Below are 17712 nucleotides of genomic sequence, written 5' to 3'. Positions count from 1 at the left end.
ACACCAGTCCTACAGCACCCTGCAGGTCCAGGGGTGGAAGCACGGAGGCCACCGGCCAAGGGCCCGGCCCCAGGGGCGCACATGCTGGCTGAGGAGGTAGACAACCAAAGTGATGCTTCCCTCTGAAATGCCCTCTCTCGGCGGCCCAGACCCGGGCTGGGCTGGAGAAAGGCTGGAGGGTTACGTGAAAACGTCACCGGCAAAAACAGGAGTTACATTGGTGATGGGTCTCTGCACTAGGCCGAGGGCTTGGTCAGCTGTAGTTCTAGATGGGACCACAGAGCAGAAGTGGATTCTACCAGAGCGGGACACAAAAGTCAGCGGATAAACAGATGCACACCTGTTCTACCAGTGACCCTGACCGGCCTCCTGCTCGGAGCACCAGAAACTCCCAGCTGCAATAAAACTGTCTTCCAGAGACAACGGCTGCTCCTTTCTTCAGGGTCAGGGAACTCAGGGACAGCCCCCTGCTTGGCCTGGGGATTGAGCAAAACTAAAAGAGAAGTTATGCACCAGGACGGGAGGAGAAAGCCCTGGGTGAGGCGTGCCCTGCCCTCCGAGCCGGGCCCCTGCACAGCTTCCTTCCTCCCTGAACTCCTGTCTGTGCTGGAGGTTTTGTAAGCAGTGGCGGACACTGCCCGAGGGTGCGGCAGCCACACACCGCCCCCAGTACCCTGCACCCCAATTCCAGTGACGTCGGGGGCTCTAAGAGCTCTGATAATATCTGTATCCTTTTGTGGCTCCTACCCGTTCAACCCCACATCATGATCTTCGGAAAGCAGAAACACAATAAACACTGGTGGAACCGAAGTCCTGCCTGCTTGGAGAGGACAGAGGTGCCCAGGACATAGTCTCAACAGCTTTCTAAAAAGCCCCACACGACTTCCGGAGTCCTGACTCTGCATACTTCCTGAGCTTCGAAGCTTTCCTGGGATTCAAGCATGGTGTGGAATTCTAGATCCCAAGACCTCTCACCCCGCAGTCCCAGAAAAAGTTCTTATTCTGTTCTTAAATTCTCCTGGGGTTCCAGAATTCTACATGGAAGCTGGAAGGGGTTTATGAGCCGTAACTCTAGGACGACTCTTGAGAAATGGGCCTGAGCGGCTTTCGTCATTTCCTCCACCTGGAAGGAGGAAGGCCTGGAGCCCGGAAAGGCACCGATGTGATGCCGTGGGAGCTGCTCCCAGTCTGCCCCGCAGAGCCCAGGGAGACTTTCTGCTCATTACTGACGTGCCAATCAGTGACCCTAATGCTCTGTGATGGCAGAATTTTCTTCAGGCCACGTGATATGTTACCACTGTAGTTTATAACCTCTTGGGGAAAGTTAAAGGATGAATTTAAGGTTCACTCATGTGAATATAATAGGAATATCATGCAGTTGAAGCCTGCAGTGTGACAAAGAACTGGTTCTGTTTAGAAACAAGCAGGGGCCCTCTGTCTCCACGTGTGACTGTTCCTGGGAATGAGGAAGGACTACAGCTCCTGTTGGGCAAGGCTGAAATCTCAGAGTCGCTGGTGGACACACACAGCCCCGTGTTAAAGTGATTTACAACATGCTGCAGACGGCGCAAAGGAACCATGAGGCTGTGATACAGAATCCCTTTCCTGACTTGCCATTTTTTTTTTTTTTTTTCTTGAAGTAGGATTGAGTTACAATGTTGTGTTAGTTTCAGGTATACAGCAAAGTGATTCAGTTATTTTTTTCATATCATATTCTATTATAGGTTATTACAAGATATTAAATATAATTCCCTGTGCTGTAAGATATATCCTTGTTGCTTATCTATCTTATATACAGTAGTTAGTATCTGTTAATCCCAAACTCCTCATTTGTTCTGCCTCCCTCCCTCCCTCCCCTTCCCTTTTGGTAACCATAAGTTTGCTTTCTAAGTCTGTGAGTCTGTTTCTGTTTTGTACATAGATTCATTTGTATTATTTTTAGATTCCACATATAAGTGACATCATATGGTATTTGTCTTTCTCTGTCTGACTTCACTAAGTATGACAATATCTAGGTCCCTCCATGTTGCTGCAAATGGCATTATTTCATTCTTTTTTTTATGGCTGAGTAATATTCCATTGTGTATATATACCACATCTTCTCTCCATTCCTCTGTCCATGGACATTTAGGTTGTTTCATATCTTGGCTACTGTAAATAGCAATGCTATGAACATTGGGGTGCATGTATCTTTTTGAATGAGAGTTTGTGTCTTTTCTGGATATATGCCCAGGAGTGGGATTGCTGGATCATATGACAACTCTATTTTTGGTTTTTAAAGGAACCTCCATACTGTTCTCCATAGTGGCTGCACCAACTTACATCCCCACCAGCAGTGCAGGAGGGCTCCCCTTTCTCCACACCCCCTCCAGCATTTACTATTTGTAGACTTTTTAATGATGGCCATTCTGACTGGTGTGAGGTGATACCCCATTGTGCTTTTAATTTGCATTTCTCTAATAATTAGCAATGTTGAGCACCTTTTCATGTGCCTGTCGGCCATCCGTATGTCTTCTTTGAAGAAATGTCGATTTAGGTCTTCTGTCCATATTTTGATTGGGTTGTTTGTTTTATTGAGTTGTATGAGCTGTGTGTATATTTTGGATATTAAGCCCTTGTCGGTCGCATCCTTTGCATGTATTTTCTCCCAGTCCGTAGGTTGTCTTTTCCTTTTGTTTATGGTTTCCTTTGCTGTGCAAAAGCTTTTAAGTTTAATTAGTTCCCATTTGTTTATTTTTGCTTTTATTTCTTTTGCCTTGGGAGACTGCTTTTGGGAGATCTAAGAAAATATCGCTATAATTTGTCAGAGAATATTTTGCCTATGTTCTCTTCCAGGAGTTTTATGGTGTCATGTCCTATATTTAGATCTTTAAACCATTTTGAGTTTATTTTTGTATACGGTGTGAGGGAGTGTTCTCATTTCACTGATTTACATGCAGCTGTCCAGTTTTCCCAGCACACTTGTTGAAGAGACTGTCTTTTCTCCACTGTATATTCTTGCCTCCTCTGTTGTAGATTAATTGACCGTAAGTGTGTGGGTTTATTTATGGGCTCTCTATTCTGTTCCAATGGTCTATATGTTTGTTTTTGTGCCAATATCACGCTGTTCTGATTACTGTAGTTTTGTAGTACTGTCTGAAGTCTGGTAAGGTTATGCCTCCAGCTTTGTTCATTTTCCTCAGAAGTGCTTTGGCAATTCTGGGCCTTCTTTGGTTCCATATAAATTTTAGAATTATTTGTTCTAGTTCTATGGGTATTCTGTCATGGGTATTTTGATAGGGATTGCATTAAATCTGTAGATTGCTTTGGGTAGTATGGCCATTTTAACAATATTAATTCTTCCAGTCCAAGAGCATGGGATATCTTTCCATTTCTTTGAATCATCTTCAGTTTCCTTAATCAACATTTTATAATTTTCAGCAGATAGCTTTTATTACCACCTTGGTTTAAGTTTATTCCTAGGTATTTTTTTTTGACGTGATTTTAAACAAGATTGTTTTTTTACTTTATCTTCCTGATACTTCCTTATTAGTGTAAAGAAATGCAACAGATTTCTGTATATTAATCTTGTATCCTGCTGCTTTACTGAATTCATTTATTAGTGCTAACAGTTTCTGTGCGGAGACTTCAGGGTTCTCTATATAGAGTATCATCTCATCTACAAATAGTGACAATTTTACCTCTTCTCTTCCAATTTGGATACCTTGTATTTCTTTTTCTTGTCTGGTTGCTATGACTAGGACTTCCAATACTATGTTGAATAGAAGTGGTGAGAGTGCGCATCCTTATCTTGTTCCTGAATTTAGCGGGAAGGCTTTCAGCTTTTCACCACTGAGTGAAAACCCACTGGCTGTGGGTTTGTTGTAAATGGCTTTTATTATGTTGAGACATGTCCCCTCTGTAACCACTTTGGTGAGTTTTTGTCATGAATGGAATGTTGAATTTTGTCATATGCTTTTTCTGCATCTATTGAGATGATCATGTGGTTTTTTGTCTTTCCTTTTGTTGATGTGGTGTATCACATTGATTGATTTGCGTATGTTGAACCATCCTTGCAACCCTGGAATGAATCCAACTTAATTATGTGTATGATCCTTTTTATGTATTGTTGTATTTAGTTTGCTAATATTTTGTTGAGGATTTTTGCATCTATATTCATCGAAGATATAGGCTTGCAATTTTGTTTTTTTTTGTAGTGTCTTTGTCTGGTTTTGGTGTCAGGGTGGTGGTGGCTTCATAGAATGAATTTGGTAGTGTTCCCTCTTCCTTTCAGTTTTTTTGTAATAGTCTGAGAAGGATACCTATAATAAGCTCTTCCTTGTATGTTTGGTAGAATTCCCAAGTGAAGCCATCTAGTCCTAGACTTTTGTTTGCAGGGAGGTTTTTTGTTTGTTTGTTTTTAATTACAGATTCTATTTCACTTCTAGTAATCAGTCTGTTCAAATTAGCTGTTTCTTCCTGACTCAGTTTTGGCACGCTGTTATGTTTCTAGAAACTTGCCCATGTCTTCTAGGTTGTCCAATTCGTTGGCATATAACTGTTCATAGTATTCTCTTATAATTCTTTGTATTTCTGTGGTCTCAGTCGCTATTTCTCCTCTTTCATTTCTTATTTTGTTTATTTGGGTTCTCCCTCTTTTTCTTCTTGGTGAGCCTGCCTAGAGGTCTGTTGATTTTGTTTCTCTTTTTAAAAAACCAGCTCTTGGTTTTATTGATCTTTTCTATTTTTTAATCTCTATTTTATTTATTTCCTCTCTGGTCTTTATGATTTTCCTGAGTTGACTTTGCTACAGGAAGTGGCAACAGCTACCAACTTTTGTTTTCTATGTAAACCCCCAACTCCTCATATGCAGTAGATTCTAAAAATAGTTTGCTATTCAAAGCAACCAAGCAGACTGGGCAATGCGTTCTCCTGCACAGGCAGGAACAGGAGAGGGAGCGTATACCAGCTGGCAGCTCAGAAACAGTGGCGATCCTGGCCTCTGTACCACATGTGTCCACTGCCCCCGCGTCCCTCAGCTGCCACGTGCATTTTACTCCACTCTCAACATCTCATCTTTCCAAACCCCTCGCTCAGGCAATCACGGTAAGTTCCCCCACGAGGGGGCCTGCTCTTTTCAGCCATGACTGTAATTATGATGGCCACGGAGAAGAAGGCACTGTGGGATGACAGTTGTCAATGGGGGAAGGGCCAACGCTCGAGAGGGCATTCTGGAACTGTTGTGGGGGGGGTGCTGGGAACTCACAGTGATTGGAGGAGGGGACTAATGGCATTTAGGGGGCAGGGCATGGTATGCCAACCATCCTGTACTCAGGCCCGCACAATGAGGAACTTTCCCATTGGCTACTCAAGCAGATAGAAAAACCACATTATAACTTTCAGACCTACAAATTCATTCCAACTCACTTATAAATTCAAAATACATTCTGAGTAGTTTTAACATACACTGAATATTCCAGGAATGCAATCTGCATGGAAATCAAGGGGAGATCACACATGGCTTCGTTCAGAACCTTCCCAAGAGTTACTCTCAATATTCACATTCCGTCACTGCAATTTACTTTCATTTTATTTCTTTTTAATGTTACAGTTAAAACATTATATTGACTTGAAATTATGTGTGAAGGGAGATTTTACCACCTAGGAACTTCATTTCAGGTTAGTAATAAGGATGTTAAAAACTTGTTATAAAAAAGGGGCATTGGGTCTGACAGAGCTGCAAACCACAGTTTTAAAACTTCGGGGTGGGATGGGGGGGAATGAACCCCTCTACTGCACGGCCATGCTTGTTGAAACAGCCCAGCCACAGGTTCAGGGCACAGGTCTGGGGGCCAGTGCTTAAGCCACAAAATAAACAAGACACGTTATCGATTTTACTTGACGATTTGGAGGACATAAAGTTAAGGACTAAATTTTAACTGGTTATTTAAAACACTATGCTTCCATCAAAATCAAATCAGATGAGTTATGGACTGTAAAATGATCACGGAATTTTATGATAAAACAGCAGCCTTCAAAGAAGCCTCTACCTCGCAAGGCCACTTTACATCACTGCTTGTTAGGAGCCGGCTCGTGGGGGACCAGGTGGAAAAGCCACCTCTCGCGGCTGTGACTGTGGTGTTCTCAGCGGGGCCCTGAGTTTCCGAAGACAGAGACTGTCCAGAGAGGGGTCTCAAGACCAAGCTACCAGCGCCGGCTCTGTTGCTGACCCGTTATGTGAACTTGGACAAACTGCATCACTTTTGAACACTAGCCCTCAACACCGGGGGGCAAGGGGACCAGGTGACGTGATCTCTAGGTGCTCCCCTTGCCGCAGAAATGCTATGTCTCTACACTGGGGTGAATTCTTTGCACCCTGAGACTGTCCGTAGAGTTCTCTTTCCCCATTTTGCTACTGGAAATCTCCTGACTTTGCTTCTCGGAAAAACATACCAGAATAACAAACATTTTAATCAGGAACAAAATTATTCATGTTCCTTTATCAAGAGCAGACTAATAACATTTACCTATTCAAACTTCGCAACACAATCTTTGGCTTAACAATGACCCACGCTCAAGCTGATGAATAAAAACAGTGCACAGGGCTTCCCTGGTGGTGCAGTGGTTGAGAATCTGCCTGCCAATGCAGGGGACACGGGTTCAAGCCCTGGTCTGGGGGGATCCCACATGCCGCGGAGCGACTAGGCCCGTGAGCCACAACTACTGAGCCTGCGCGCCTGGAGCCTGTGCTCTGCAACAAGAGAGGCCGCGACAGTGAGAGGCCAGCGCACCACGATGAGGAGTGGCCCCCGCTTGCCGCAACTGGAGAAAGCCCTCGCACAGAAACAAAGACCCAACACAGCCATAAATAAATAAATAAATAAATAAAAATTAAAAAAACAAAAAAAAAAACCAAGAATAAAACAGTGCACAGGACTTCCCTGGTGGCACAGTGGTTAAGAATCCGCCTGCCAATGCAGGCGACGCGGGTTCGAGCCCTGGTCTGGGAAGATCCCACATGCCATGGAGCAACGAAGCCCGTGCGCCACAACTACTGAGCCTGCGAGCCACAACTACTGAAGCCTGCGTGCCTACAGCCCGTGCTCTGCAACAAAGAGAAGCCACCACAACGAGAAGCCCGCACACTGCAACGAAGACCCAATGGAGCCAAAAATAAATAAAATTAATTAATTAAAAAAAAAACCAAAAAACAGTGCACAGCATCTCCCATGCAAATAAAGTTCTCTTGTTGTTAATACATTTAAAATTTTTTTCTGAGATGAGTGGTGCTCACACTTCCTTCAACAGTCTCAACACACTGGAGTTACAAGCGAGGGCGTGATGGCCACAAATGACCTTGTGTGTGCCCGGCAGGACCGACGGGTGACAGGCAAGAGCGGCCTGGCCTCACCTGTGCAGCTCTCCAGGTGACAGGTGCCCTCCAGCCAATGCCTGCGGGCTCCATACCCTTCACTTCACCTGCTCCACTCAGGGTCTTCCCTGCCAACTCCACACCTTTCAGGTGACACAAAACACTAACACCGTTCCTTCTCGGAATAAGGCTGGACCCTCCGGCAGCTCCACACTTTCCCACGTAGGCCGCACACAACTACTGACAGCCTTTCCTATGCTCAAGTGATTCTCCTGGAACCGGCTAGGAAAGAGCCGGAAGCCGTCATTTCCATCCTCAACAAGCTTGTCTGTCTGGACGGCGGGGAGGAGCTCTACAGCACGCAGGAATGAGGCTGGTGCCCAGCGGCTCCCAGCGTGGCGTGACACAAGTGACAGCTAAAAAGGTGGTACAGTACGAAAAACAGAAAAATAAAAATGTCTGCAGCTCTGCCATTTCTACTATTCCTTTCCTTATTTAGAAAAAATACAGTTCATTGAGTGTTCTTTTGTCTGAAAAACTACCAGAAGTAGAAAGGAAACGTTAATCCAATGAAGACTTTTCAGTACGCACTCCGGAGCAAGGTCTTGTGTCCTAACAGGCTGCCTTAGTAAAAAGAAACCCTTCAGCCCTGATACTGGGGTTGTGAGGCCCCAGGGCTGCAAAAGAGAGCCTGACGAGAGCAGTGATACTCGCTGACTGCCTGCCAGACCTGCCCGAGCATCGTGTACGGTGCTGACATCATCAGTACCAGCTCTGAAGCAGCAGGGCTGGGTCTGAACTGGCCCCACTGACTGCTGGCTGTGTGGCCTTGGGAAAGTCCCCTGAACTTTCTGAGCCCGTTTTCTCTTTATGTGTTAAGTGGAGATAACGAAACCACCTCTGAGGTTATGCAAGGGGAAGGGAAGACTTCTACAGAAGACACTTAACAGGGCTGACACGGCAGGGGTTTGGGAGATGCTACCTACTGTTACTACCTACACAGTGTCTTCTACAACGACGGTGTGAATTCAGCTCACAGGAGGTTTAAAAGCACCAGGAGAAGACAAACATGCTGAAGCACTCACCAGGAGAAAGAGTGCTGGGGAGATTTCAGAGGAGGCAGGTGGAGATTCCCCACCCACACCACAAGCCCACTCCTGTTTCTCTTCCCACAGGAAGACTACACACCCACTGGCCAGAGATAATAAAACAGATGTGAGGATCAGAAATGATGGTGCTCTGATAAGCTCTATTACACAAACATATAAATGAAACATTGTAGTTAAAACAAAAAGTAAATCTTCCTTATAGTAATTTAAACTACAACTAGAGTAGTTGTACTTTAGCGTCCAAACAAAACTATTTATACGGCTTTAAAGTTGTCAAGTTACAGTATTAAGGAGAAAACCACTTGAAACTCTGGCCCTCCCCCAAAAGAATACATGAGGCGCAGAAAGGGGATTTTAGAGGTGGTCTGCAATCAAACACATGGCAATTCTGAATCACTTAATCTTGGATGTAGTCAAAATAGTGCTTTGTTTAACTTAGAAGAAAGAAGTTCATTTACTTAATTTTATCTAGACTGTCTGAATAATGAAAGTTCTGGTAAATCCATTCCATGAAAATATGGAAATAAGCTGCTTTAAAACACACACACACAGACTAAAATTTGGGTGGCCCAGAGTAAAAGCAGTAAAGTAATAAATATTCCTCTTCTCCCTGACCCACGTCTAACATATATTGAGATGTAACAGGCTTACTGCCTTAACAGGTTAGTATTTCGAACCTTATGGCCAATGGAGCTCCAAGATTAAAACTTTTAAATATGATCAGATATTTCGGAAACATTGGCATATGAGTAACTAGTCATAAACATTTCCTTTCAATAAAGATGTTTAATAAATAAATAAATAAATAAATAAATAAAGTCTGTGGGTTCTGGAAAAAAAAAAACACATTTCCTTTGCTGAGTCACACAGCCTGATTTTTCAGGGATAAGAATTTCCTCTTGAACATTGCCTTTTGAGGAGCAAACACAGCACACCAACATGTGGCCTCATAATTCTGTAGAAAGTAGATAAGAACCAAACTCTAATCAGGTAATACACCAATCAACTTTGCCTGAAAACACTTCAGCCGCTATAAATAACTCGATTTCCTGTGCTCACTGTAAGTGGCAGTTTAGACGGCAGGGTTGACAAAAAGTTTGCTAAGGAGGCTTCCACTACTTTGATATTAGCTCAGGCTGAACAGAAACTAACCCTTAAAGAAAAAGGGAAGTTGAGTCTCCATCTTTGCCCTAGTGGGACACTCTTGCTACCATGAGAAAAGACCTAACTTAACTGTTTTTATACCTTAACTGTTTGGGGAAATGATTCACCTAAAGCAAACCACGATTCCAATGCTCAAAGGTCTTCTGTTGAGCCCAGCAGGGTCAGCCCCCCAGCACTGTGTTAACCCCCCCGCCCCGTTCATCCACATGTCCCCTCGCCACCGGGACCTGGGGACCTGCGCACTGGTACCTACAGTAAGATGAGACTTGGGGGTCCACGTTCTACCCTGACAGCCTCTCTCAGAATGGGGCTGGTCGTCTGTGAGGACTTAGTGCTAATCAGTATGTGGAAAACGACCAGAGGTGACACAACCCGGCACGAACATGGGGAAGTTACAGAAGTTAAAGAAACATGGTTTCTACACTGTCCTCTCCTGCAAGGAGCCTGGACTTCCTGCTCGGATCCTGCTTTTTTCTTGGCCCCGTGAGATGGAGCTGGACGAATCCATCTCCTCCTGCCAACCCCAGCTCCGGCCTCACACCCAGGTGGCCCCGGCCCTCCTCCTCCCCGGAGACCCCTGATCCCGGGACACAGGGTCTCTGGGCGCAGAACACAAGCCGGCACAAGCCAGTCTGAAATGCCCACCGTTCTCCCGCTGGAACGCTACCGCCCAGGGTGGCTGCTGGGCCACTCCTTCTGACACGTCCCACCCCACTGGCCCTTCAGCAACCGTTTCCTTTTCAACCATTAACCTCAAAAAACAGTTCCGCTCTAAAAAAGTTTTTGCTGCTATTTACTTAAGCAAGTTCACAACTGATTACTGAAAACCCCTAGGACCAAATGTGTTTCAGAATTCAACATTTTTGGATTTTAGAAAGGTAACAAGATGCATACACCATATATTCTGTAACAACCCAGAGTAACAGCCCTTAGTCAAGAACCTTAACACGCCGGCAGAGAAATGTACGAATATTCACACTAAGAAGAATAAAGACTGAAAATAGCCTCCCATCAGCCAAATGGGACCTGGGGACCTTGGCACAGATACCTACAATAAGATGAGACTTGGGGGCGGCGAATAGCCTCCCATCACTGCCAAATGAATCCTGCTAACAACTTACAAAAAACAGAAACAACTTCTGATTTTCAGAGCTTACTGGATCCTGGAACTGGGGGTGGGAGAAGGTGGGCTGTGCCCACCGAGCACCTCCTCAATCAGCAGCTCTTCCGGTCTCTTCTGTCACCAACTCCCAGCAGCATCTCTGTGAAGCATGCATCTCAACCAGATCCAGTCCCAGGGTTAAGTTAAGGGTTAATGAGACGGTGCAGCCAGCGCTTTCGGGTGACAGGTGTTATTTCTACTCCTGCCTCTGACGGCCTGACGCTCCCTTCCTCACATCCTGTTCTCCATGGTCACTCTTTTCTTCTCCTTGCCCAGCAGTTCATTCCTCTGAGCTCAAATCTTGCCCAGGATTAACATCAGCCTGTTCTTGCCATCTATGGTTTGCCTAGGCGGCTCCTTGGGAGCTTGGGCATCTCTCAGCGGCATTCCCATCCTTCTTTCTTCCAAGGGCCCTTCCCTGATGGTGATTCAAGGATCTCTCTGTAGGTTCCCAACTAGGTTAAGGGGTAGGAACCAGCTCCAAAGGTCAGGTCCGGGGGTGGAACGTTAAGTCAGGTCAGAGGAGCACACTTACCAGAACCTTGAAAACATCCACCTGACTGTCCTCGGCAAGGAATGTAATTTTCAAGTGCGTATTCATCAGAACCTGTTTCTACACCCCTCTCTGGTGTTGACCGGGAAGCTCAGGGCGGGGCAGTCTTATTCATCTTGAATCTTCCACAAACACTCAGTAGGTGATTAATTCCTACCTGGTGAAGGAGTGATTATTTGGGGTTCACACTTTTATCAAGGTTCCACACAGGCCGGATAAAGTGGAAATCTAGGGTCTCTCTCTCCCTGTCTGCAGTACTAACTTAATGATGTACTTCTTTTCCAAACTGCGCCCTTTCACCTTTAAATATTCCCATTCGTCATCAACCACAAGCCACATGAAAAGGGGTAGTTACAAACCTTCCCCACCTCACCCCCTGCCCGATTTTAACACCAAACTACTCCCACATCCATGGTTCCAACGCTGGGTGTTGAGCCGGATAACTGCAAAATCCCCCAGAGGGAGGAGCCCCTCCGGACCCGGAGACCCCAGGAGACCAGCCAAAGTGGATCTGGGAACTGGGGTCCTCGGGGGAACTAGAGAAACCGGGTGCAACCCATTGGTTCTAAGGCCCAGCGCAGGGTAAGTGCTCCAAGCCACCCAGCCACTGGGGGTGCCAGCCTCAGAGTGAGGGCACCGCCTCTGGGCACCAGTTCCTAGGTGCTGTATTTTGTAAAACATCAAACTAGCAGTTCTGGGCGAAACTCTAGACCACGCGCAGGTCTCACACCTCGGCTGGATCCGCGGCCGAGTCACGCAGCTGGGCAGAGCCCGTCAAAAGGCCGTAACTGCGGGCAGAGGGGACCAGACGAAGTTCCTTTCCGTCCGGCTGAGGGGCGCTGCCCAGGGAAATGTGCTTTCCAGGGCGCAAGGGGGGGGTCAGTGCACACCGAGCCGCGAACTGAACCGAGAGCAGGCCACCCCCCCGCTCATGCTCGCGTGGGGACGTTCGTTTAAGGGGGTCCCCGGCCAGGCGAGGCAGCCCCACACCTCCCCGGGGCACAGATGATTGCGGCGGAAGGTGCCGCCTGCCCTTGGCCCCTAGAACATCAACAAGGACCAAACACTGGCAGTCAGAACCAAAAGTTTCGAAAATGTGTTTTCTTCTTACCAGTCTCTGAGCTTCTGGGCTCAGACAGTCTATTTCCTGGTTCTGCGCGGCCGCAGGGTTGGTCATCCTGCCGGCTGCAGGTCCACCTTCTCACACAGCAGGGAAAGGGAACCAACGCCCGGCTCCCCGGATCCGCGGGCGGACCGGCTCTCAGCGCAGCCGCATGCCGAGAACGGCGGGGCTACTGCCCGGAGACAAATCCGCGCGTCGGGACGGGAACCTCGCCCTTTCCGAGGCGGAGGCGCGCCTCCGCGGTTCCGGGGCTGGGGCGCGGCCGCAGGGGCGGGGCGCAGGTGGCCGGAGCCCGGGAGCCCGCGGGCCTGGGGTGGCGGCGCCCGGGAGAAGAGGAGCTGGGGCCGCCGCCAGCCCTCCACCCACGAGGGTCCCGCCCGCGCTCCACCACGCACCACGCCCGCCCCGTTATCAGCGCGCGCTCCTCCCCGCGCCCCAGCGCCGCGGTTATTAATCACCACCCAGCCCTCCTCCGCCCCCCACCCGAAAGGCGGTGGGGAAAAAGGACCCCAGCCGGCCCCGCCCACAGCCCCGTCGGCCGCCCACCCACCCGCCGAGAGAGGGCGAGGGGAGAGGCCTCGAAGGATGTGGGGGAGTGGGGAGGCGCCCGCGCGTGGCCTGGGTCGCCCTGGGGAGGAGCCTGCGCGGGGGCGGGTTCTGCGCGAGGGGCGGGGTCCTCTGGGGGAGGAGCCAGAGCGGGGCGGGGTCCCCGGGGCGGGGCCCGCGCGGGGGCGGGGCGGACTGCCCCGCCAGACCCCGCCCCCGCCCCCCTCGCCGTCGGTGCTGGGCTCCCTCCCCAAGGTGTTCTCCAAATTCAGGCCGAAGTGAGCTTCTGCGGCCGCGACGACCTCGCCTTGGCCCCGCAGCACCTGCTGGTCGGGGTACCCAGCTAACGCGTCACCCGGAGAAAGGGCCGGCTTCCAGGGCGCCCACACCGCGCGGCCCGCGGGGGTGAGAGCAAGCATCCGAGGGCCGGGTGCGGCCCCGCCCGCCTCCCCCTCCGCAAGCGGCGGCGAAGAACGCGGTTTGGCGCGGATGCGGCGTCTCAAAGCCGGGGGGCTGCACCGGCCAGGGATCCGGCGGGAGGTCGTGCGGGGCAGGGGCCGATCCGAGGTCCCCGCCGGGCGCCGCGCGGAGAGGGCGCGGAGAGGAGCGTCCAGCGGCGGGACGGGGCCCCGGCCGCCCAGCACGCGCCTCCTGCAGCCGCAGAACTCGCGTCGCTCGTTCTTTACAAGTCCTACATGCAAAGCAACGAAACGTCTCCTGACCTCGCCAGGCCGAAGCAGAAGCGACGGGCAGGAAGCGACGCAGATTTTCATCGGAATGCCAACCTGCCCCGGCCCAGCCCCCTGCCTGTGGCGCCTGGAAGCTTCCCGCGCCCCGCCCCCGCCCCCGCCCCCCCCCCCCCCCCCCCCCCGCCTCCTACCCTGCGTCCAGGCGGCCCCGGGCCCTTCCTGCCCATGCCCTGGGGGCACGTTTTCGGAGGCCGTTCTCAGAAAGACCACCTCCCCGCCCCCGAAACGAGAACTTCAGTACAGAGCGGCTGGGCCTAATTCTCTGCAAAGGCGGCTCCAGCGAAAGCCTCGACAGACCGCAAATATACATTTAAATGTTACAGTCCCCCAGTTCCCCACTCTCTGCCCCACTCACCTCCTTCTCGGTAACACGTTAGCGTAAGGCCCGTGTGCACTCGCCTTCCCGCTCTGGCTTCAGGGCAGGGGGCTCTGGAAGGAAGGGTGTATGTGTCGGGGGGCGTAGGGGGGTGGGGAACAGAGAAGGTTCTGAGGGACCGAGGTCCTAACCTAGGAGAGAGTAGGGACAGCAGCAGAAAAGCAAGGCCGAGTAAAGACCCGAAGTGGCCTGTGCGGGAGAAACAGCAGGATTCCACTCTGATGAGCGGGAACACAGCGCCGAGCCTTGCCGGATAGCACCGTTAGGTTGGCAAGAATAATTTTCAGAGAGATTGAAATGCATACCTTTAATACCTTGTTTTCTTGCTATGACACTTTTAAAATATGTCAGTGCGTTACAGTTCTTGACTCTATGGAGTTAAACTAGTTGGCAAAAATAATTTTAAGCTGTTCTACATAAACAAGTACGGGACTTAGGGAATCTATGGTGGAAAGCAAAGATGATTTTCTTTAAGAGCTCCACAGATGAGAATGATAGCCAGTTAATAAAATCGCCTTCTGGGAGTCTTCAGTTTGGATATTCTGATCTAGATAAGCAAATTCTAGAGCTACTTGCCACCTGGAACCTTATGACCACATGTCCCTGAGCAGGGCACAGGGAACAGGCTTCTTTTGTCCTGACTGTCACAGGGCAATGCCTGTAGACACCTGCACCCTCCCCAGCTCCCAGGTGGCCGTCCAATGGCTACTTATCAGATTTATGAAAACCACATAGGGAAGGGGTTAAGTGGCTCTGGAATTAAACCATCTGGCTCAGTTCTTGGCTCTGCCACTTACTGTGGGATCATGACTAAGTCATGTAGCCTCTGTGTCTCGAGTCTCATCTGAAACATGACAGTGATGATGAAAGTGCCCAGGGCGGAGGGGGGGACCCCCACTGAGCACAGTCAGGGGAGCCGCCTTGCTGCCCCTCAGCCCGCTCTCTTCTCCTGGCCTCCAGGCGCCCAGGCCTTCCTGCCCTTCTCCGCAGCGGGAAGGAAGCTGGGCAACGACAGGTTTAAATGGCTGAGAACCAGGAGACATTGTGGGTAGCCCCAGAGAAGACAACAAACCCGCAGCCTCCACAAAAGCTGTGAGAGGGCCTGGCTGCAGGACACTATCATGGGGGAAGAAGCAACTGGTTGACTAGTTTTATTCCCAGGAACAAACTAACAATACCAACAATAAAATAATGACAGTAAAGGCACAAGAGATTTCTGATTCTACTAAGCAGTAGCAAATTAGAGAAAACTGCTTTGCTAACTTCCTTCTAGATGAGAGGCCTCTGTGTTCTGACATGTGTTCCAGCCCAGCCGTACCGTGAAGATGGCTCAGACCCGTCCCAGCTGTAGGGAAATGTCAGTCTATATTTTAAGTGGTGCTGAATTCACACTTCTTGGTGTTACTTAGACCCGGGGGCCCCAGAACAAAGTGTAGAGGGTCTAGTTGCCTTCTGTTCATTTTGACATAAGTAGCTCTCTAGTGAAAAGGGCCCCTTAGGAAGCCCCTTCCCAGGCAGTCTCCACCCCCTTTGTTTAAACTCAGCAAGGCCACTTGGGAGGATGATTGCTGAGCGACTGGAGCCTACAAACGTGGTGCCGGGAAAGCCCACGCGGAAGTCAAAGAAAGTGACATTTTGCAGAACGGAAACCATGGACGGGCACTGGTATATTTTTACCCCAGTGCTCACACCTCTAAAGGCCACTCGGCCGAATAATCTAAATCCTTTAGCTTGAGGAAGACAAAACTAAAACCACCTAAGAGTGTCAGGTGAGAAGAAATCAGACAAGAAGCCCCAGGTTTTAAGTGTCAATCGACAGATGAAAGGATAAAGAAGATGTGGCGCATATATACAATGGAATATTACTCAGCCATAAAAAGAAACGAAATTGAGTTATTTGTAGTGAGGTGGATGGACCTAGAGTCTGTCATACAGAGTGAAGTTAAGTCAGAAAGAGAAAAACAAATACCGTACGCTAACACATATATATGGAATCTAAAGAAAAAAAAATGATTCTGAAGAACCTAGGGGCAGGACAGGAATAAAGACATAGACGTAGAGAATGGACTTGAGGACATGGGGAGGGGGAAGGGTAAGCTGGGACGAAGTGAGAGAGTGGCATGGACATATATACACTACCAAATGTAAAATAGATAGCTAGTGGGAAGCAGCCGCATAGCACAGGGAGATCAGCTTGGTGCTTTGTGACCACCTAGAGGGGTGGGATAGGGAGGGTGGGAGGGAGACGCAAGAGGGAGGGGATATGGGGATATATGTATATGTATAGCTGATTCACTTTGTTAAAAAGCAGAAACTAACACACCATTGTAAAGCAATTATACTCCAGTAAAGATGTTAAAAAAAAAAAGAAGCCCCAGGTTTCCATCCTCAGAGAGGTTGGCGGAGAAACCCAGGGCGCCTTTGAATGGTCTGAGCAGCATGCGGGCTGGGGAGGGGTAAGCAAGCGGGTGGCCATCCATCCGGACCGCACCAGTGTGGGCCCAGGGTCTTTATATAAAGAGCTGTGAGGTCAATGACAGGTTCAGTTTCCCTTCTTTAGGTCAAGATCCCACTTCTAGCAGGTGGACTCTATTTCCAGCCCCTTCCAAGCTGCTGACCTGCAAGCACCTAGTCACTGTTTAAACCCAGGGACTCTGTCCTGAGAGGGACCTTAGGTTTTGTGGAAGCTCTGACTGTCCCGGGCATTCCTAAAAGCCACCATGGATGTGGTGCTCTGAGCCCTCTCCACAAAAGTGTAATGTCCAAAATCTCAAAAGCAGTTCTCCGATGTGCAATAAGATTATGTGCAGGAACTTAATTTCTTAAGGGACCCCTAGAAGAGAACAAAAGGTAAGTAGAATGATCTAAATTTGCTCTAGGAACCTCAGACTCATAGCTAACCAGCAAATGCCACAACATTTAACCACTTTGGGGTCACACCCAAACTTGGTTTACTGGTCTTCATGGTGTTGGGCTGCTTCTGGGTTCACTAGCTTTGCCTCCTGCTGTGGTTGGTGCTAAGTGCTGGAGCAACGGAGACAAACCCTTCCAGGATGTAGCACAAGGCAGAGGGCAGGCAGGGGAGGGCAGAGTGGTTCCTGGCTGCACCCCTAGTTAATAACCCACACAAAGCCATTTTCCAAGTCACAGCCATAACAGCTGTTTTTCATGAACATGAATCCCTAGCCATACTGATTACAGCAGAATAAACATCTCTATATTACTCCTATCAACAGTGAGCTTACATGTATGTTATAACTTTAGATGGATCCTTCTGACTAATATAAAAACCGCTTCATATTATAAAGCTGGTTCATGAAGTGATTACCGAGATTTGCACGGCACCTTTCAGTTTACAAAGCATTTTACACAGGCACACCTCAGAGACATTGTGGGCTCGGTTCCAGACCACTGCAGTAAAGTGACTATCACAATAAAAGGGAGTCACACGAGTTTTATGGCATCCCAGAGCATATAAAAGTTATGTCTGCACTACACTGTAGTCTTTTAAGCATGCCAGAGCATTGTGTCTAAAAAACAAGGGACATACCTTAATTTAAAAATACTTTATCGCTAAAA

General features: G+C 48.8%; 1 protein-coding gene across 50 annotated transcripts in view; it reads right to left on the bottom strand.

The window, feature by feature from the left end:
* Positions 1 to 17712, bottom strand: part of LRRFIP1 (LRR binding FLII interacting protein 1) — a 146207-nt gene that overhangs the window by 73681 nt on the left and 54814 nt on the right. For 3 of the 50 annotated variants that reach the window (XM_082465562.1, XM_082465600.1, XM_082465555.1), the window contains exon 1: positions 12451 to 12846. The exons of 40 other annotated variants lie outside the window; for them this stretch is intronic. In XM_082465562.1, the coding sequence (XP_082321688.1) occupies positions 12451 to 12516 (66 nt within the window). In that variant the 5' untranslated portion in view covers positions 12517 to 12846. Of the gene's footprint in view, positions 1 to 12450; positions 12847 to 17712 lie in introns of those variants that run through there. 7 more of the 50 variants (XM_082465591.1, XM_082465583.1, XM_082465588.1 and 4 more) reach the window with 4 other exon arrangements.

This window comes from Balaenoptera physalus, assembly GCF_965194825.1.
Source record: "Balaenoptera physalus genome assembly, chromosome: 6".
In the NCBI taxonomy this organism is placed as follows: Eukaryota; Metazoa; Chordata; class Mammalia; order Artiodactyla; family Balaenopteridae; genus Balaenoptera; species Balaenoptera physalus.
Note: the sequence above shows the minus strand (reverse complement) of the source record. Positions and strands in the feature narration are given on the sequence as shown.